The sequence below is a fragment of the Denticeps clupeoides genome, chromosome 7 (genome assembly GCF_900700375.1).
Source record: "Denticeps clupeoides chromosome 7, fDenClu1.1, whole genome shotgun sequence".
NCBI classification, from domain to species: domain Eukaryota; kingdom Metazoa; phylum Chordata; class Actinopteri; order Clupeiformes; family Denticipitidae; genus Denticeps; species Denticeps clupeoides.
Genome location: NC_041713.1, coordinates 25,191,303 through 25,213,090, shown reverse-complemented (window position 1 = coordinate 25,213,090; position 21,788 = coordinate 25,191,303). Strand labels below are relative to the sequence as shown.

At 42.1% G+C, this 21,788-nt stretch overlaps 1 protein-coding gene across 4 annotated transcripts in view; it reads left to right on the top strand.

Moving 5' to 3' along the window:
• rai1 (retinoic acid induced 1) overlaps positions 1 to 21,788 on the top strand; it is a 40,960-nt gene that overhangs the window by 5,178 nt on the left and 13,994 nt on the right. For 2 of the 4 annotated variants that reach the window (XM_028986162.1, XM_028986159.1), the window contains exon 2: positions 16,986 to 17,192. The exons of 1 other annotated variant lie outside the window; for it this stretch is intronic. In XM_028986162.1, the coding sequence (XP_028841995.1) occupies positions 17,155 to 17,192 (38 nt within the window). In that variant the 5' untranslated portion in view covers positions 16,986 to 17,154. Of the gene's footprint in view, positions 1 to 16,985; positions 17,193 to 21,064; positions 21,135 to 21,788 lie in introns of all 4 variants that reach the window. One more of the 4 variants, XM_028986161.1, reaches the window with a different exon arrangement.

The following is a 21,788-nucleotide window of genomic DNA, read 5'->3' as shown; positions in this document are numbered from 1 at the left end:
CTATGTATATAAACCTCATCATTACGAGATATTGCATTTAAGTGAATACAAAACCAAATTGGAGGGGGTCCTGAAATATGTGAGAAACCCAGGAAATACAGGAGTGTTGGTCTATTGTGATCACATCTCTAGTCAGAGATGACTACTGATTGTGAAACAGGCGGAAAGCACCACTTCCAGCCAAGCTGGACCAGTGTTGTGCATGAACGCATTCAATGAACGGCGTTCATTAAACGCGTTCCTATTTTCCGTGAATGCTGAGTTCAGAATCAGTTTACAAACGTGAATGTGAGTGACGTTCACTCTGGCGAGACTGAACGCCGCTCATGTTTTAAAGCTTGCTGATTACAGGCTAGCATGCCTGGTGCTTCGAGTCCGAAAAAAATAAAGAAATAAAGAACGAACGTGTACTAGTTCATTTTTTGAGCTGTGAACTTGGTTCAAAATTGTAAAAAATGAACTATGAACGTGAACTAGTTCTTTTTCAGTGTGAACTGGCACAACATTGAGCTGGACATTATGCTAGCAAAGACATTAAGCTATCTTCTCTGAGCTAATAAACCAGTTTTATCCTACCACTGTGTTAAAAAAATAATGAAGCTACACTGGTGTGATTTTTATACTATTTCTGTATGACAGCATACATTTCGCTAGATAATAGTATCATAACATGTCATAACATACCCAAAAGCATAGCATACTATAGCATAGCTTACCTCTATATGTTTATGAAGCCGGTCTACCAGCTCGTGCTGCGAACTGACGCACGCTTTGCCATCATTGGAGCTAATAAAGCCTGATTGGTAGGAAATGGCTAACAACGCAATAGGCAAACAATTTTTTCATGCAAGATTTTGAGGAAATTGTGTTCATGAAATGTAACGAGTAACGGCATAAATTGTAGAAATGTAGTGGAGTAGACAGTACAGATAATTGCCGCAAAATGTAGTGAGTAAAATAAAAAGTATGCATTATTATTTTTACTTAAGTAAAGTACAGATGCGTAAAAATGTACTTAAGTACAGTAACGAAGTACAAATACTTTGTTACATTCCACCACTGGTCAAGAGGCTGAATAACGGAAAGCATGAGGCCTCTTGTGTTCTTCATTTTGTCTTATTCAGTAATATATATTCCAACACCTCTTTAGTAATATAAGAAGTGTTAAACTTTATAATGATAGCAAAATTATACTATTACACCCTGCATATGCTGATTTATTCTCAGCTTATTTGGGTATGTAATGTCTAAAAAATATTTTCTCAATGGGGCCAAGGGCTGGAGATGCATATGTATTTGTTTCAGTCCTCTAAGGTGGTTTAAATAGGGTGAGGTAGTTCTGTTGGTTTTGATGTGGTTAACCATAGCATGTTTAAAAAGTAAACCTCAGTCTTCTGTCTGCCCAAAGTGAGAAACCTGACCATTAGCAAACTGGCCAGACTGCTGAAAATGGCTGGAAATGAATGTGAGATGTGGGTTTGCTGTGTGCCGTGCATAGCACCACTGCTTGTGGTAATGTCTCTGCGACTGTGTGTGTGTGTGTGTGTGTGTGTGTGTGTATGTGTCTGTGCGCTTGTCATAGGCCACTGCAGAGGTGCAGAGCTGAGAAAACGTCCCTCTGCAATACCTGCTCTAGATATGTGGTTCAGAAAGCTGAGTGCAACTGCTGTATCTTGCGCTATACCCAGAAGAACAGAGCAGTACCTCTGCTGTTCCACTTTCCCAACCACTCACCATTACTGACATACTACCACTCAGCAGCTTCTCCAGCAGAGGCGTTCTAAATATCCTCTACCCGCCTACCCAAGAGAAAGGCTCAACACTGACACTTCTTACACTGTTGTGTAATGCATCTCTCTAGTACACACTACGAGGCTTGTGTAACATTGCCACGATAGGATGTATGTTAAGCTGCAGCCTGTGTGCAAACACTGATTTAGATAATGCTGCTATCAAGTCATTGGTTAGATTAGATATGCGATTAGACTATGAGGAAATTTTACCCACACATTTCAAACAGTTTGAAAATACCCTCGACATTGCCAAAGACTCAGTCCCATTCATCCACTACTTATTTGCTCCTACAGATCCCATCTCACAAATTCCAAGCCAACCCTTCAGAACATATCTGTCACAGCTGCTGTTCCACCACCAGACCCCCGGGGAATTCAAAACCACACCCAGAATCACCTACCGAGAAGAACATCAAACCTGGGTCAACATCGACAAAAGGGCCCCAAATACGCTATAAATCTGTTTACTGACCTCTCTTTCCGGATTGTCCTACCTGTTCTCATACTGCTCCCAAGGACCTCAACCCCTGGCATGTCCCACAAATTTCTGATCGTCCAAGGCCCTGATGCTTCTCCTGCTCCTGTTGCTGACCGTTTCTGCCTGACACCTCTACATCCAGTGACATTCCATTACACCAATTCTCTGGTAATCTTACTTCCTCATGTACCAGCTTCCCTCCCACCGTGGCCCACGCCACCGCTAGTGCACCGCCAACCCAGCCTTGTGGCAATATAAACCAGAACCTGCTAGATCCACTCCATGGTAAATTATCTATAGTAACTGCACCACACAAGATCTTCTCCAGGTCTTTCAGAGAGCCCAGGCCCACTGCCAACCTTGATAGAGAGAGGCATGCCAGTGGCTAACACAATAGTCCTGGTATACATTGGGCACTGAATAAAGGACAGAAGCATGGCATTCATCTTCAGAAAGTGGGAACCAACATGTTATTTATTTATGAATTCACATTGTTGGATTATTAGGGATTTGTTGAGACCTCACACTAAGAGATCTTAAAAGTAACTGTAATTCTCATCATTTGTCTCACAATGTAATATAAACATGCAAGATTCTGTTTGGCTGCCTGACAGAAATATTAATTTGTTTTTGGTCAACAATGACATCAGCTTCATGTCCAAAATCACTTTCACTGCCCTTGGCTTCATTTTCTGATAGAAAGGCATCACAACAGTGTATTGTGCAGAATGGTCAGGATGTCCTTTGTGGAGGCAAAAATACAACCTTGGTGCCTGCAGTAGTACATTTCCATGTACAACACCATCTTGACCCATGACCACAACAAAAGACAATTAGAATTTGATATGATCATCAGAACTGGATAACAGAGCAATGTCTAATTAATTAATCTAATTAATCTAGAGGGATGGGCACCCTCTAGATGTTCATGTCCAACATAGGGGACGTTTGTGCACAAACAAAAAAAAGGATTGTCCCTTGGATACCAAGGATACATTTTCAACTTATTCACATTTTTAGACCTACTATGCTGAGGAACTATACCTACAGTGTTGAGGTCTTTCTAGAAATGCTATAAATGCAGCATGGAAAGTTGGACCTGTATCAGAATCACTACACCAGCTCACCACCAAATTGTCCACTACATCAAAAAGTTTTACATTTTATACCAGCAAACATTGACCATTTGTACAACAGTGTAAATGTGGCCGTGACATATTTTTGTGTGACAGAATCCAATTGGGCGAGGAGTTTTCTTTCTACCACTTTGAAACAAACACACAAAGCGGGAATGGAGGAAAAGCTGATCTCTGGACACTCTACAACATGGCATCATCACCTTACCGGGAGGTTAAAAACCACGCTTACTTCTCACGCTGAGCCCCGTGGTGCATTCGGTCTGAAAGCCACTTTAGATTTTCTACAATGAGCCACAATCCCCAGAAAAACGTCTGGTTCAGACGCCCGTCAGGTTTTTCTGCTCATTTTAGCAAATCAAAGCGTCCACACAGTGTATAGTTCTCACACGTGTACAGTACTCACACGTGTACAGTCTTCTATCTTTTCACTTGCCAAGTCTGTATTTTGACAGTTTAGAATGTACACATCAGGGTTATGTAAAATAGGATGTTTAGTTTAGTTTAATTCAGTTGAACTAAGATGTCACAATAACGTTAGGGTTGGAATTCTAATTTTAAATTCAAATGTTATTTGTCACATAGATATTCATACACGTTGCAGTGAAATGTTTTAGGGACTGCTACTGACCAAAGTTTTGCAAATATTGCAAGTATACAATGAACCAATATGCAAATATTGCAAGTATAACCAAATATTACACTTTTATGTCTTTAACATAAAACATAAAATATTTGTAACAGGTAGGGTGAAGGTGTGCAAATGAGTGAAGTCAAAGTATAAAATGAAAAGTAAAAAGAGTAAAGAGTTTGTTCAAAACTCTTTGAGTCCAGAGTGACTGAAAGTAAAAGTGAAAGTGCTGGAGTTCATTGGAGTTCTATGAAGTGTTGTGATTGTTGAGAGCTCAAATAGCCTGTGGGAAGAAGCTCCTCCTAATTCTCTCTGTGTTGGACTTCAGGGAGCGGAAGCGCTTCACTATCTTCCTGGTCCTGGTCTAGCACTGCTTGCTGTAGGTTGACTGAAGGTCAGGGAGCTTGGTGAAGATGATGCATTCAGCTCATCAAACCACCCTCTGTAGGACTCGCCTGTCATGCATGGTGCTGTTCCCGAACCAGGTTGAAATGTTTTCCGTCAGGATGCTCTCTATGGTGCAAGAATAGAAGTTCCTGAGCACTTTGGAGGGCAGTCTTAGGTCTCTCAGGTGTCTGAGGTGGTAGAGACGCTGACGGGCCTTTTTCACCACGGTGTTGATGTGACACGACCATGACAGATAGTTCCTCTCTTGCTTGGTACTAAAGTCCACTATTAACTCCTTTGTCTTACTGGCATTCAGGTGGAGATTGTTCCTCTGACACCAGTTCTCCAGATTTCCAATCTACATTTACATTTATGGCATTTGGCAGACGCCCTTATCCAGAGCGACTTACAACGTGCTTCAGTTACCATCGATGAAGAGATCAATTCCGGTTCACCCCAACTATGAATACATCTATTTTATTCACTCTGTTGTAGATTCTGTACACAAGTTCGACAACAAGAAAATTACAATTTAATCTAAATACTCTTTAAAGAGGAAGGTCTTGAGCTGTTGTTTGAAGGTGCTCAGTGACTGAGCTGTTCTGACCTCGAGGGGAAGTTCATTCCACCAAGACGGAGAAGAGTCTAGATGAATGTTTTCCTTTTACCTTCAGAGATGGAGGGACCAGGTGAGCAGTACTGGAGGCTCGGAGTATACGAGGTGCAGTGTGAGGTGTAATAAGGGCTGTGAGGTAGGATGGTGCTACTCCATGTTTGGCTTTGTAGGCCAGCATCAGTATTTTGAACCTGATGCGTGCAGCTACTGGGAGCCAGTGGAGGGAACGTAGCAGAGGAGTGGTGTCCGAGAATTTGGGAAGGTTGAAGATTAGTCATGCTGCTGCATTTTGTATTAGTTGTAGAGGTCGGATGGTACATAGTGGTAGAGCTAGGTACATCCAGGTAGGCCGTCTCGCCGTTGTCAGAAATTAGGCTCACCACGACAGTGTCGTCAGCAAACTTAATGATAGTGGTAGAGTTTGTAGTGGCTGTACAGTCATAGGTGTATAGAGAGTACACCAGGGGGCTCAAAACACAGCCTTGGGGGTTGAGAGTGATGGTGGCTGAGACATGTCCACCCATCCTTACTGCCTGTGGTCTCCCAGTCTCCCAAGAGCCAAAATAAGGAGGATAGCCACAAAAAAGGGACATGCTCCTCTAGGTCAGAAATGCAGTGAGGGGAACAACGCTATTGCTGTCACACCAGCCATCAAGCACACGCCGCCTCCCTGTGTCTTCCCTGAGTCCCGTGTCATCGAGGTCATCAAGCTTGTTCTACAGTGACTGGATGTTGTTGAGCAGGATGCTAGAGGTGTGCAATGTGCAATGTGCACGGGTTCTCAGCCTGTTCCTGATGCCGGCTCGCTTCCCCTCGGGGAACGGAATCTTTGTAGTGTTCTCTTTCAAAGTGATTGCCTGTAACCTTTTTCAAAAGAAACTTCTAATTTCTATGCTGTGATTGAGTTGATAAAACACTGAAAAACTGACATATACTTATTCACTGTTGATTTGTATTAATGTCAGTTTAATTGTTTATCCTATGTCAATGCAGTGAAATTAGACATTTTGCTTTGAAAAGTTGCTAGTGGTTACAGGCAACTATCTTAGAAGAGAAGAATACAAACATGTTTCTGCTGATTATATCAACGCAAAGTGTTCACACAGGTGTATGAGACCTTAACTCTTGTATTTGAAAACATCATGTGACCATGTAGAAAATGTATTGCATGCATTGTTATGCATCGATGTCAAGGCATTGATAATCTTAATGGAATCGAAATGTGAGACATGAAGGTTCACACATCTACTTTTCACCCTCTTACCATCTGGAAAAAGGTACTGAAGCATTCAGGCCCTCTCTGCCAGACTGTGCAATAGCTTCTTTCCATAGGCCATCAGACAACTGAGCACTCAGGGATTGGGCAGACACACCCACACACAGACATACACACAGTTTACAACTTATTAACTATTAGTGCATGTTCCATTTTGCACAACAGTATATGTCTTCTTTGCTGTATACATGTTTTGTTTGCCTTAAATATAATTTTTCCGCTGCCTGTGTCTCATGTTTGCACTTTATGTAGCACGGTTTGTTGATGTTGCACACATGCACTTTATGTCAGACAGTACCTTTGTTTAAATTTATCAGAACTACAGTGACCACTATGAAAGAGTGTGACAGACAAATTTTCCCCATTTCCCCTCTGAGACTCTGTAACTCGAACGAGTCACATGACACCGGTGAGGGAATTGGGCACAATTACCTCTGTGGTAGGCAGCAGGCACCCTTACTCCCTGCAAATGGGGAATAGAATATTGGTGCCCATGTAATCGTGATGTCAGGGCAGCAAAAAAATAAACAGATTGCAGATGCTCCACCACAATGCTGTCACCCATACCAACAAACACCACTGCCTATAATCCACAACATCCACTGGCTTCATATCACATTGAGTCTGCTAACACCCCCTTTCAGACATCTTCAGCTCCTGATTTCCCTATCTAACAATAATTTTAGTTAGCCTTGTTTTCTGTTTCCCTACCATCTCCCTGTCTTGGTCTGTTATACCATGTGTTGTCCATCTCTCTACAGTTTGAAGTTTATGTTAATTTCACAGTCATTTACATTTGGCAGACACCACTGTCCATTTTAACTCCTTATAAGTGGCTTAATGGTTTGGAAGGGATAAGTTGGGCAGTGGTGGCTTAAGGAGGTGGTCTCATAATCAGAAGGTTGCTGTCCCCATAAAGTACTGTCCCTATACAATGCTCCCCGGGCACCTGTCATGTCTGCCCACTGCTCACTAAGGGTGATTGTTTAAAAGCAGAGGACACATTTCTTTGTGTGCACTATGTGCTGTGCTGTGTATCACAATGACAATCACTTCACTTTCACTTTGATTAATCCAAAACATGGCAGAATTACTTAAAACGTTTGGGCTGGAAATTATAGGGATTGCCAGTAATCATCAAATGTGATTGGTGTCCGAGGAGTGGTGTCCGAGAATTTGGGAAGGTTGAAGATTAGTCATGCTGCTGCATTTTGTATTAGTTGTAGAGGTCGGATGGTACATAGTGGTAGAGCTAGGTACATCCAGGTAGGCCGTCTCGCCGTTGTCAGAGATTAGGCTCACCACGACAGTGTCGTCAGCAAACTTAATGATAGTGGTAGAGTTTGTAGTGGCTGTACAGTCATAGGTGTATAGAGAGTACACCAGGGGGCTCAAAACACAGCCTTGGGGGTTGAGAGTGATGGTGGCTGAGACATGTCCACCCATCCTTACTGCCTGTGGTCTCCCAGTCTCCCAAGAGCCAAAATAAGGAGGATGGCTACAAAAAAGGGACATGCTCCTCTAGGTCAGAAATGCAGCCTTTTGATTTGGAAACAGAGCGGTTCATAGACTCTAGTTTAGCATTGAACACAATTATCCTCTGAAAGCTGAGTAGGTTTAGCCTGACCACCACTGTCTGCAACTGGATCATTGATTTCCTTACATAGAGGTCACCTGGAATGTATGGAGGTCTGGATCAGACCGAGAATTTGTGGACGAAACAACTGTGCAGGGTTTACTAAGCAGAAATGATGAATCAGCATACAGGGATGAGGTAACAATCTCTCTCTCAAGACTAGACTATATGACAAGACTAATGCGATCACTGTGGACTTTAGGAAGACACGTTGTGCACACACTCCACTCAGTATTGAAGATGCACTTAAGAGTGTTCAGATCAGCTACATCAGTGACCTGCATGTCTAACCACAAACACCTGCGTTGATCATTGGGGTATCTCTCCCCTCACTACAGGACACAACAACTGTTTGTAAGGTCTGTAACATTGTACAGGACCCTGTACACCCATCACCTTTAATTTTAAACTTTTGCCATTCAGTAGTCTGCAATTAATAACTATTTTGATAAGTCAACTTTTATTGACTAATCGATGCCTGCCAAATATAAAATGTTAATTTTTAATAAAATGTCAGTTCTTGACGTCATGAGACATATATAAAACTCCTGTTCCATGGCAGGTTGTGAGCCAAATATATACAGAGTATTTATTATTGTAGGGAGTGTATTACTTGTCACCTCAGTTATTACTCTATTTTTCTTTAAAAAATTGACCTGTTTTAGAGAACAAACGTAATCACAACATTACTTTTTCCCCAAATCGTGCAGCCCTAATATCAGTGCTGGCGGGATTTTATTTAACTTCTCAAGGACAGAAGTTATGATAACTGTTATTGGTTCAGTGGAGCATGATGGCAGTGGGAGAGTGCCATGTGCCATGTGTTCTCCTGGAGTGAACCTCTCAGCAGAGTTCTTCTTGAAGCGTGTCCATATAACGGCGATTGCATCAAATTTGTCTGTTTTCACATGTTCTGCCTGTGTGTCCTTGTCATTAAATCAAAGGTGTTGCATAACTGAAATGAATCTATCTTGGGGCATTGTCTCTTTGATTACTGGCACCAGAAAGTTTTCTGACCAGCAATCCACAATGGCACCAACGGGACACATGGTTGCTCTTACAAACAGAATTTAAATGAATGCCATCAGTTCATGAACTGCCAAATTCCAGTCCGACTCTGTTCTGAGATTTACATGAACCTCACTCTAAATGGGTTTATATAAATATCATATGTACTATGACAAGGACAAACTTTAGCAGACTTTGTGGGTCCAGCTTGCGCAGTGAAGCACGAGTGATTTGCTAGTGCACTGGGCACTCCAATGGTCTCTTCTACCCACACAGTGCCATCCTTTGCCATCTGGCTCAGACAGGGCTTCCCAATACCACGGTGCACCTTCCGTCGAGGCATGTTGGATTCTTCTGAGGAGGTATCGGTGACCTGCTGGACAAATGAAATCTCTCCTCCATCAGAGTCTGCTTTGTCCATTTCCTGAAGCAAGACCAAAGCCCGTTGCATGGAGAGGTTCTTCCTGCGTTGCCGTGATATGGAGGCCATCCTGATGGGCATTCTTAGAAAAGCGCAATCAGAGGGCAAATGCAAATGTGCCAGGCATCACGGGTAATAGGTGGTTGTGCAACATAAGATTGAGGAGAATCAAGCTGAAGACCTGTGAAAATCTCAGCAGGGGTGGATAACACTTTGGGCCTTGCACCAGAAAATAAAAAAGTCAGTAATTCTAGTGTTAATGTAGAGTCAGGTTCTATATTAAATTTTAAATATCTAAAAACACAAAAGTCACAAAAGAGAAGTTGGGTGTACACTTTCACCGGTAAATGTAAGTATAAAAACACACAATAAGTCAATTAAAACAAAATAATTCCATGCAAAATAATCTGTTCGTTGTTTCCACACAAAAAAAACACATGCAATTAAATAGTACAATCTGGTGACAACCCAACCTTCCTTATATAGTCTTCTGTTATGGATTACTGGTGCTTCGGCCAGGTAATTAAATTAAACAAAAATATCAGAATAACCAATAAAATAATATAAAACAAAGACTTAAAAAAGATTAAAGGATAAAGTCTAGAACATAGTAAAATAATTATCCATAAAACAACCCAGCAGCTTTACAGCAACTATCTGTCAAAAAAGGATAGAAAATGTTAGTTCCCATACCAATAAGAAAACCTTTAATTACTCGTATTAAAATACATGAACTAAAACATGAAAAAAAGAATACAATGTAATCCCTTACCCCCACGATCTGTAACCAGCACGATACGCCACACTTGGTGGTAGTAGCCTAGTGGGTAATACACTCGCCTATGAACCAGAAGACCCAGGTTCAAATCCCACTTACTACCATTGTGTCCATGAACAAAACACTTAACCCTAAGTTGAAAATAGCTGTAAATGTAAATGCTCCACTCTCTTGCTCTATCCACTACAGCTGTGTAAAACTGGGAGAGAAAAGACTCTCTCTACACACAAAAGCACTGTATTCAAACCACTCCAACTTGATGTTACCTAGCAGAAAGAGGCATGGCACAATAGAGGTTAAAAGGATTAACAGTTTTAAATTTATTATCACCAGTAAAATATTATTGCAGTTACATGTGAATATTGTATGTAAAAAGGTACCAATGTTATAGAGAAAACCAAAATGAGAGACAGGAGGAAAAGATAGAAAAAGACAGTACAGCCGGAACCAAGCTTCAGAGACATCACCTGATCAAGGAGAAAAATGAGAGGAGAGAGAAGACTCGAAAACCGGAAAATCCGGTTTGATGGAAAAGCAGCTGAGAAAGAAAGTGAACTCCCCCACACGTGAACAATCCTTTATACACCTGGCCTACAGGAAGCTGTCACAGACCAATCAGAACCTGTTCTTTCTGACTCCATGCCCCCGGTCCCGACGGCCGGCACCTCACACATTTGGCTCGGGGGAGGGCCGCCAAATCTTGAAATGCCGTTTGACAAAGACATGCAAAAACAGAGGTGTTGAATCTCCACGCACAACAAAAGCACAGAAATGTCATGGCTCTGCGACGTCTTACAGATGGCCGCGTGATCCCCTGGGGCACTCGAGTATTCAGGGTCCATGGGGATCACAATTGGTTCATGATTGTGCATCTGCTTGTTCGTCCTGCTCCTTCCTGGTCAGTTGGGAATTCAAATGTAGCCGATAGTGGTGGTTCCGTGTCCTTTACGAGCTTCAGGCGTCTGAGATCACACTTGTAACCTGCCATCTTGACAGAGATCAAACACAGCAGCATACATAGATTATTGAACTTGATCAAAGACTTTGCACACTTGGTGGGGTTCTTTGTTTGGAGTCAAAGTCAAAAGGTCTCATCCTTAGACATACCTGGCCAGAGTTGGCAGGTCTGGTCCACTCCCTGATGACCATGGACATCATGCACACTGGTGAAGACTTCCTTCTGAAGGCTCTGAGGTAGCAATATCTGAAGCATTTCCCGTACCGCTGCCACTTTATCTGGGTTGGTTGATACTCCTCCTTCGCCCCAGGTATTTAACCTATTTCTGAAAGAAATTACATTTGGAGACCTCTTCCAGTCTATCGAGATGTTGTTGCATTGTGGATGAGAAAACAATTACAAAGTATAATAACACATAGTGGTTCCTACGATCTCCAAATAGTCTTTCCATTAGCCACTGGAAGGTACAGGGTGCCCAAACCCAAATGGCATCCGATTCCTCAAAAGGTGTGTAAAATGCTGTCTTTGCCCGATCTTTCTCCGCTACTACCAATTGATTGTATCCGCTGGCTAAGTCAAGGGTCGAGAAAAATGTTGCCCCACAGAGAGAATCTAATGACTCGATCCATGGGAGAGGATACACATCTTTGCCAGTTTTGGCGTTCAACTGTTGATAGTCTAGACACAGCCTGAGCGTACCATCAATATAGGGGCTACAGCTTTCCCTGATAACCTTAGAGTCAAGCAACTGTTGGATTTGAGTTTTTACCCATCTGATATTGCGACGGTGGGAGTCTACGGTAGGGCCTCACTGGTGCATGTCCGTCACAGGTATCTCATGTACCATTAAGTTGATGCATCCCAAATCCCCCTTCCTTTTAGAAAACAGGGTTGAGTACTTCACCAGCTTCAGATTCGGAAAGGCTTTCAAAATCTGCCAGGTCTAGGGTAGTAGCAGGTCTGTGAAGCCACCGAAGCCATGTAAAGTGAGATGTTTACAGACTCCAGTGCATGGCAATCAATATTTCCCGCTTCAATCCATTGTACTGTCCCCACTACTTAGTGTGGATGGTTCATCATATCAGTAGTGCCTAATTTTTTTTTGCTGACAAGTTAGGCCTTATCAGGGCTCTTAGTTTTTGTAAACTCAAAATCTATAGAAATCTAACGAGAATTATTGGTGTCTTCCTCCTGTAAGTCGCTATTGGGGCATAGAACACTCCTCCCTCTTCAGTTACCAGACTTTCAGAGACTAATAAACCTTCTGGAAAAACTCCCTTCTCTAGTCCTAATGGCTCGAGCAACCAATACCTGGGATAACTTGGAGGTACTCTGGGGCAAGTAACTGGAACCACGGCCCATGTACCTGTGGGGATCTGCCTCTGGGACCCACCCTGCACACAGACAGGAAACGGCGATGGACCACGACTTCCATCTCTTGCCGGGCTGGCTGCTTGCACCTGAGGTGACTAAAAGAGCTCACTTTCATCATACAATTCAGTAAAACAATGACGAATCACATTCATGCTCAACACCCCAGGGACAGCGGGGTGTTAAGATCTGCTCTCTTAACACTTTGCTGGTGGGATCCTCAGCTATTAGGATCCCCTGCTTGGCTGCCTTCTCAAAAACCATTACGTCTATTTCAAGGTAAATTCGGTTGTTGGTGGCTGTGAGACCTAACCAATTACAGGCCTTCAATGCTATTGTTCCTCTGTTAGCAAAATATGAAAAAAACACGACAAAAAAAGTTTGTCACGGTGGTAACCATTTAGCCAGAAATTAACAGGCAGGCTACATTTCACAGTCCATGCTTACATTCAGTTTGACACTCTCAGACTAACTTTAAAAACGTACACACGAGAGGCAGCAGCTGAACAGAATAGAGAATTGTCTGAAGGACATTAGACAGTGGATGCTCACCAACTTTCTTCTGTAAAACCCTAATAAGATGGAAGCTCTTGTATTTGGGCCTTAAGCAGCCAGGCGTAAGCTATCTGACTAAATCATAACTCTGGATAGCCTTTCCATCTTACCAAGTACAGACGTAAAGGATCTAGGTGTCCTCATTGACGAAGGTCTCTCTTTCGATTCGCATGTAGATAATATCACTATGTATGTCATGTATATCATCTACATATCGCATGTAGATAATATCACTATTCTTTCATCTTAGAAATATTGCAAGGATGAGAAACAGCGACACAGAAAAGTTGGTCCACACCTTTTATTACATCAAGGTTAGATTACTGCAACACAATACTGTCTGGATGTTCTACAAGGTGCGTGAGTAAACTCCAGCTAGTTCAGAATGTTGCAGCCAGAGTTCTTACTAGAACCACATCAGCCCAGAACCACATTTGACCACATCAGCCCAGTCATACAATCACTGCAAAGGCTACCTATCAAATTTAGGATTGACTACAAAATCCTACTTTTTACCTATAAAGTTATAAATGGTCTCGCCCCGCAATTCCTGAGTGAACTTTTAGTTCTTTACGACCCGCCACGGCCCCTTCGCTAAATGGGTGGTACTGGTACCCAAAGTACAGAACGTCACAGCTGGGAGCCTTTTCATATAGAGCTCCGCAGTTGTGGAATGGCTTGCCAGTCAGTGTCCAGGACTGTTTAAATCTGTTTTCTCGGGCCTTCTGTTAAAGGCCCAGACACTCATTTCACTTCACTTTGACACAGTGTCAATTATAAAGTCCAGTTTATCACACAGTCACCCTGTTAGACACAGACAGGGTTAAATTCACCCTAGTTAGGCTGTCCTAGTTAGTGTACCAGGCCATTGTAGCACCAATATACCACTACTACCACATATTTCAGTATCAGTCATACAATGCTACCGTCTGCTGCTGCTTCTGTTTGTTTTCTCCGAGACACGGAATCAAGCACACAGACCACCGGCAGACTCCAGTGAAGAGACCAGCAGATAAATCCTGGTTCCTGACAACTGCTAAACGATGACTCAGCATGAAAGAAACCATAGGGTCACCACAGTCACCACCACCGTCACACACCAACAGCTTCAGGGATCTTCAAATGGACCAGTAAATAATGGGCACATAATGTACACAATGACACTGGACTACACTTAGGACTTCTCCACCTCTACAACTGTAGGACACTTATTGGACATTACAAACCCTGCATTGACACCATTTGCAGGTTCATTCTACCCGTAAGGGGGTCCCTCTCTGCATCACTCCTTTCCAAGGTTTCTTCCTTTCTTTTTTTCTCTCTCCTAGAGTTTTTTTTGTGTGGAGCTTTTCCTTGTGTGCAGAAGGGTCAAGTGTGGGGGGTGTCAACTGTAGGGCTTGTCAAAGCACATTGAAACATACTGTATGTGATTTTGGGCTATATAAGAAATAAATGTTGTTGTAAAAAATCCCTTACCCCCTAAATCTGAAGCTAGCACGATATGCCACACCTTGCTCCGCTGCAGTGTTTTTGCTGTCTTGCCCTATCCACTATGGCTGCTTTCTATCTTAATAAATAGCATAGAGGTGAGCCCAAACCAGCAACTGTATCACAATACTTTCATCGCTTAGCAGTACATACTCACAATCTTTGCTTTTTTCACTCACCACCATCTCTACTCCAGGCAGTCGTTTTTTAGCTGATCATGACTATGCCTGTTTTAAACAATGCCATCTAATTGCCAATGCCATCTGTGTCTCTCCACCTGGCCACTCACAGTTGTACCAAATTAACTACTCACGCGCATGCTACATTTTTACCCTTCAGCTCCTCAATACAATGCCACTTCCTGGAACCATTCACCCTGACTCAACCACCTCTTAACCACTTCTGTCTGTATTATTTATGCTGCTACTCAGGTTGATGGCAAACACACATTCAGTTTGTCATCTGCACAACTGTACACTTCATTTATTGCTCATAGTTTACACAATGTTGCAATTGTACACAGAACATGTTGGACTGCTAAGCATTTACATTTAAGGCATTTGGCAGATGCCCTAAGAGCGACACATCACTTCATGTCACAATCAATGAAGTGATCAATTCTGAAAGTGAAGTGATTGTCACATGTGATACACAGCAGCACAGCACACAATGCTCTTTTTAACCCATCATCCTGAGTGAGAAGTGGGCAGCCATGACAGGCGCCCGGGGAGCAGTGTGTGGGGATGGTGCTTTGCTCAGTGGCACCTTGGCGGATTGGGATTCAAACCAGCAACCTTCTGATAATGGGGCCGCTTCCTTAACCGCTAGACCACTAGACCCCAATTCTGGTTCACAAGGACTCCCAACTATGAATAAATACACTGTTGTAGTTTCTATACATAAGTAAGACAATAAGAAGGTTACAAGTTACCCAAAATATTCTGTAAAGAAGGTCTTGAGCTGCTGTTTGAAAGTGCTCAGTGACTGAGCTGTTCTGACCTCAGTTCATTCCACCACTGAGGGGCCAAGATAGAGAAGAGTCTAGAAGAGTGTCTTCCTTTTACCTTCAGAGATAGATGGACCAGGCGAGCAGTACTGGAGGCTGGGAGAATAATCTTACATGATTACAGATATTTATTGTCAGTACAACAGTATACACAGTGTCTTGAAATACTGTTTTACAAAAACACCCAATAGTGCAATCACAAAATATATATTTTAAAGTATTATACATTACACATGAATTTAAATAGCAATACAGACTAAAAAAACTATATAACTTTCTTTGCACTAAACAAGGACATCATATAGGACGCTTTAAAATGGCTGTGCATTTGTGCAGTTGACTTGTTCAAGTATATGGGATATTTCTAACAAGACACACAAGACAAGATAAACATGCAAAATGTTAATGTGCAAATTTAAAGTTAAATGTCAGAAAATGCTTAAGGCTGGAAGTGCATTGGTGTTGAGAGCTCTGACTGCTTGGGGGAAGAAGCTCTTGCAGTGTCTGGCAGTTACAGTTCTGATGCTGCGGAACCGTCTGCCAGATGGTAAGGGGTGTGAGAGTCCTTCACAATGTTGCCAGGTCAATGGATTAGGTGTTTCTAGTAGAGCTGAGATATAGGCTTCACTATCCGCTGCAGGGCCTTATGATTAGTTCAATTTCTCTACCAGACAGTGATGTAGAATAAGAGGTTGCTCTCAATGGGTCCCGGTAGAACGATGGGAGGATGGGAGGAGGGAGGCTGGCTCTCTTCAGATTTCGGAGGAAGTGCAGATGTTGCTGGGCTTTATTGATAGTGGAGGTGGTGTTGAGGCTCCAGGAGAGGTTGTCTGCCATGTGCACACCCAGGAACTTCATGCTGCTGGTGATCTCGACAGCAGACCCATTGATGTGCAGTGGGGTGGGGACAGTAGGGTTTCATCCTGAAATTGACAACCATCTCTTTGGTCTTGATAACATTGAGTGTCATGTTGTTGCTCTGGCACCAATCCACCAGATCTTGTATCTCCTCTCAGTAGGCAGATTCTTTGTTGTTGTTGATGAGTCCAACCACTGCTCAACCTGATGAGTCCACCATCTGCGAACTTGCAGCACAGTCATGTGTTAGCAGAGTGAACAGCTGTGGGCTGAGCACGCATCCCTGTGGGGAACAGGTGCTAAGTCTGAGGACCTTGAAAGTGTTATTTCTTCTAGACACCGAGTAAAGCCTGTCTTTTAGCAAATCTTGCTGTGATTCTCACTAGCTGTCTTTATCTTTATTTTGTCACACTTTCATGCGTGTGGGGTCCCATTGCCCTTTTGTGTTGAGTATTTGAAAACAACTTTTGTCTGCTAAATAATACAGGCCTTCAGAGATCACGACAGGCTTCTTCGATTCTCTCCATCCGTGACACCATGCCATTACAATAATGGATGAAGGTCTGAACCTTGTCGTTTTCTTACCCAGGAAATGGATACAGTGGAGAGCCAAGCCAAGGAAATGAAAATTGTCATCCTGAAGATGATTGAGGATGAAGTTTCCTCCTTTCCGACTGTGACCAACATTGCCATTGTCCTGGAAGAAGCTGCTCTGCTTAAGGAAGCTCCACATCTATTTGGACTCAACTTTGGCCTGAATGTGGAGTATCCAAAAGAGCTTAAATGCACATTTGAGGTAATAGACAAGATATTCTTGGGAAACATGGTGTGCAATTTGTAAAGACAAAGCTCTTTTTTTGGAACTCACCTGCTTTTTTTTTATACATTTAATAATGTATTTACCTTGTGCAGGTCCTTTTCTGTGCAGGTCCTTTTCCTTTTCAGCAATCAATTGATGCATTTTGCTTCAAACTATTTTATACTGACTTTTTTTTTTTTGTGAAGATTTTAGATATTATGGTGTACTTACCTCTGCATGAAAAAAACTGCTGGAAGCACAACCTTTTAAGTAATTTTAGAATCAACATGCTTAGGTATGGTACAAGTTTGCAAAAGAAGAATCACATTTTGGCCTCTGATTGAAGATTTCAGAAGGCTTTAATCAGAACTCAAAAACTGACTGGAGAATTGAGAAATCACTGCTTGGGGTCCACAAAGGTATTTGAATGTCATTTTCATGTACAGGCCAAATGTTTGAACACACCTTCTCATGCAATCAATTTGTTTTCTTTATGTTCATGACCATTTACATTGGTAGATTGTAAATGGTCATGAATTGTAAAACTGATAGGAGGGGATGTTTGAGTTATCCAAATTGCAAAGCTGTGAATTTTCAGATCAATGTCCACGCTGGTCTACAGCCAACATTCTGTGCAGAGCTGTGACTTTCACTGAGATGGTATCCAATTTGCGATCAATAGTCACAGGGATGTTGCCCAATCTGGTATCGATCATCACAGTTTGAGCACCAACAGCTCTGCCCGCTCCTTCAATAATCCCAGCCAGTGGGGTTTTGAGAGGCTGTCACTGTTTTATGCAATCTTTGATAGATCAGGGCAGTGCCCAATCCAATCAGCACAAGACATGTTATCAGGTTGATATCCTTGAAGTCCTCCATGGAAAGAGCTGCAAGGCACACCACTCTCCATCTTTCCCAACCGTCCATGGTGTAACCCACAGCATACGTTCCAGAAGGATACTTAGGTTGATGGCGTCAATCTCTCAACACAATTTTTTTGGCAGAATGGCAGGATAAATCTCTTTGCATTACAGTTGACATTTTATAGCATTGCACTCAGTGTGCCAATCCTTAACACAAGCATTTCTTAGCATGACTATTTTATTCACTTCTGGGGTATACATCACAGTATATTATTGGGTAATTGTTTTCTAGTGAAAGTGTACAAAATATGTAATACTTCCAATGCCCTGTACTCTATGTAGGAAACCAGGTCAAGTGGTTGCTGTTATCAGCATTCTGCGCCAACGTTAGAGCTTTAAATCTGCCTGGAAACCACTGCCTCCCACCTGCTAAACCACGTTGGATGACACAAGTCTTTCATCTGGATAACTTCTGAAGTACCTGTGTGGAGGATGGATTGCGTTGTGTGGAATGAGTGGGTGGGTTGCTGTGAGACAGGCTGGAACATTCTAAGAAGTTTTGAGACTTTGTCACAGCACATGTCTTGTCTCCATGAGAACAATGGGTGGAGCCACAAATAATGGACACCAACCCTCTCCGTCTTGCTAGATCAGCCAGTTTTCAAACGTAAAGACTTGTAGGACATATTTTACTAAAAGCATACAAAGGTGGTGTTGGTACCTTTCACATATCTTTGTGTGTGTGTGTGTGTGTGTGTGTGTGTGTGTGTGTGTCTGTGTCTTTGGAAGGAGGAGTGACACTGGCCTTGAGTCCTGTTATTTTGCTGCCTGCCTCAAAATGAGCTCAGTTGGTTGCCATGGTTACCTCTCCAGAGATGTGAGAGCACTTGTTTATCTCTGGCCAGTTTGTCTGCGCATGCACATGAGTGTGTGTGTGTGTGTGTGTGTGTGTGTGTGTGTGTGTGTGTGTGTGTGTATAAGTGTGTGTATAGATGAGACATACGTGTGAATATGTTCTGTAGATATAAGATCACGTCTAAAGAAAATATTCACTAAAATTCTCCTCCAAATCACAATGATTTGACAGAAAGAAACATAATCATGTTGCCATGGTAGGGATTGCTGATGTCAGATGTCATTATGAGTAAGTGACACACACCTCCAATGCACTACAAACCCTGTATTGATGTCATCTGCATTGAGAAGGGGCAGACAGACATCTGGATTGGATCTTTTATTACTCCTTAATCCACCTTTACTTCACTGGACAGAATTCAATAGATCTCTTCTGCAGAATCCTATTCTCTGTTAGAATTATTACTAGGATGTAAAAAGAGGCATTTCTACACTGAAGAACCTTCCATGTTTCAGTCCTAAAAATAACAACACCATTTTACAGCAGGGGTGGGGAGTGTGGTTAGAGCCCAGTCTCATTGCCCTATTCCATTGCCCCCTTGCCGCTGTCTTATTTCACTTTAATAAGCATTTTTAATATGTGAATCAGTGGCATTCATTGCTTCTTTACCTGAAGGAAAGGAGAAGTGTAGAAATGTATTTTATGTGTTTGGAGGTGTGAGTGTGTTTGCATGGGGGGTCAAATGACAAATGACAATCATACCTTTCTTTAATAGGCTCCTACATATCTACTTCAAGACAGTTCCCTGTTTTTCTTCATTTTGTCATTTTTCCATCCATCCTTTATTTTTCCACCTTATATCTATGCAAATTGACCAGGCATGAAGGAGGTGGGGGATAGGCTTGAACCCACTGTGCTTCCCAGGTTCCACTCACTTATTCATGAAGCTCAGTGGTGTGCATCATATTCCTAGGAACCTGAGATCTGGCTCACAACATAACTGTACGTTGTACAGATCTTTGCACCTCATGGTGAGAGCGTTTGTCTATGGGAGCTGTGTAATTCATCTTCACACACAGACACATACACACACAGTTACACTATGGAATTCGGAAAGGACTTCTTTAGGGCACAGGAGACTCTGTAAACATGACACTCACAATACTACAGTACTGTACTCTGTTTGCTGTGTGTTTGGGTGTGTTGTGTCGTGAGACACAATGATTCATTCACACAAATGCACTTGTATTTTTTCATATATAATTTTGAAGTTGAAGTGGGTGTACAATCTAAAAAAGTATTTTGTGTAAACCAAAAGTTTATATACACTTTCTTACTATTTAATTCATACAAAACCCTTTCAGTTTTAGGCCCATTCGGATTCCCAAAATAATTTCTATTTACTAAATTTCAAAATAATGTGTGAGAGAAAATTTTTGAGATTTTTTTTTATTACTTTCTTCAAAGTCAGAAGTTTACATAAATTTTCTTAGTATTTGGTAGATTTGCCTTTAAACTAAATGACTTGAAATGACATGTCCTACTGACAGAACTGGTGTAATTGAGTCAGGTTTGTAGGCCGCCTTGCGTCTTTTCAGCTCTGACCACAACTTTTCTATGGGATTGAGATGGCCACTCCAAAACATTGGCTTTGTTGTCTTTAAGCCACTTTGTAACCAATTTTACAGTATGCTTAGGGCCATTGTCCATTTGGAAGACCCATTTGCGCCCAGGCTTTAACTTCCTGGCTGATTTCTTGAGATGCTGCTTCAATATTTAAACATACCGTTCTTTCTTAATGATGCCATCTATTTTGTTAAGTGCACCAGTCCCTCCTGCAGCAAAACACCCCCACAACATGATGTTGCCACATTCTTACTTGACAGTTGGGATGGTGTTCTCAGGCTTGAAGTCTTCCCCCTTCAATTTTTTTTCGTCAGACCAGATATTAGGGTCTTTGTCCCTGTGTGTAATAGCAAAGTGTAATCTTGCTTTTTTCTGTTTTTTGTTATGCTTTTGGAGCAATGGCTTTTTCCTCGCTGAGTAGCCTTTCAGCGCATGTCGGTACTAGACTCGTTTCACTGTGGAAAGTGATAAACTCTTACCAGCTTCAGCCAACATCTTCACAAGGTCTTTTGCTTTTGTTCTAGGATTGATATGCACATTGTGCACCAGAATACGTTCATCTTTTGGACTCAGAAGCTGTTTCCTTCCTGAACGGTATGATGGCTGGACATTCCCATGTTATTTATACTTGTGTATAATTGTTTGAACAGATGAACATGGCACCTTCAGGCATCTGGAAATTGCTCCAAAGGATGAACCAGTCTTGTGGAGGTCCACAATTCGCTTCCTGATGTTTTGGCTGATTTCTTTAGATTTTCCCATGGTGTCACAAAAGGATGCAGTGTGTTGAGGTGTGCCTTTAAATTCATCCACAGATGTGCCTCCAATACACAATACAGTTGGTGTCAATTAACCTATCAGACACTTCCAAAGTCATGACATCATCACCTGGTCATAGTAAAGGCATAGCAACCTTAGTGGATGCAAACTTTTGACTTTGAAGAAAGCAATAAAAAAAAAAAATTATCTCACACATTATTTTGACATTTAGCAAGAAATCTTTTGGTGAATCTGAATGGTCCTAAAACTGAAGGGGTTTTTAACCTCCTTCCACTCATCTCCCTATCCTCCACTTTTAAAAATAAATAAAAGTGAAGTGATTGTCACATGTGATACACAGTGAAATTTGTACAGTGAAGCTGTAGTTGTAGTGGTGGTGGTGGCTGTGGTGACCCTCTGTGGTGACCCTCTGGTTTGTTTTATGTTTTGTCCTTGTAAAGCAGTTGTCAGGAACCAGGATGTATCTGC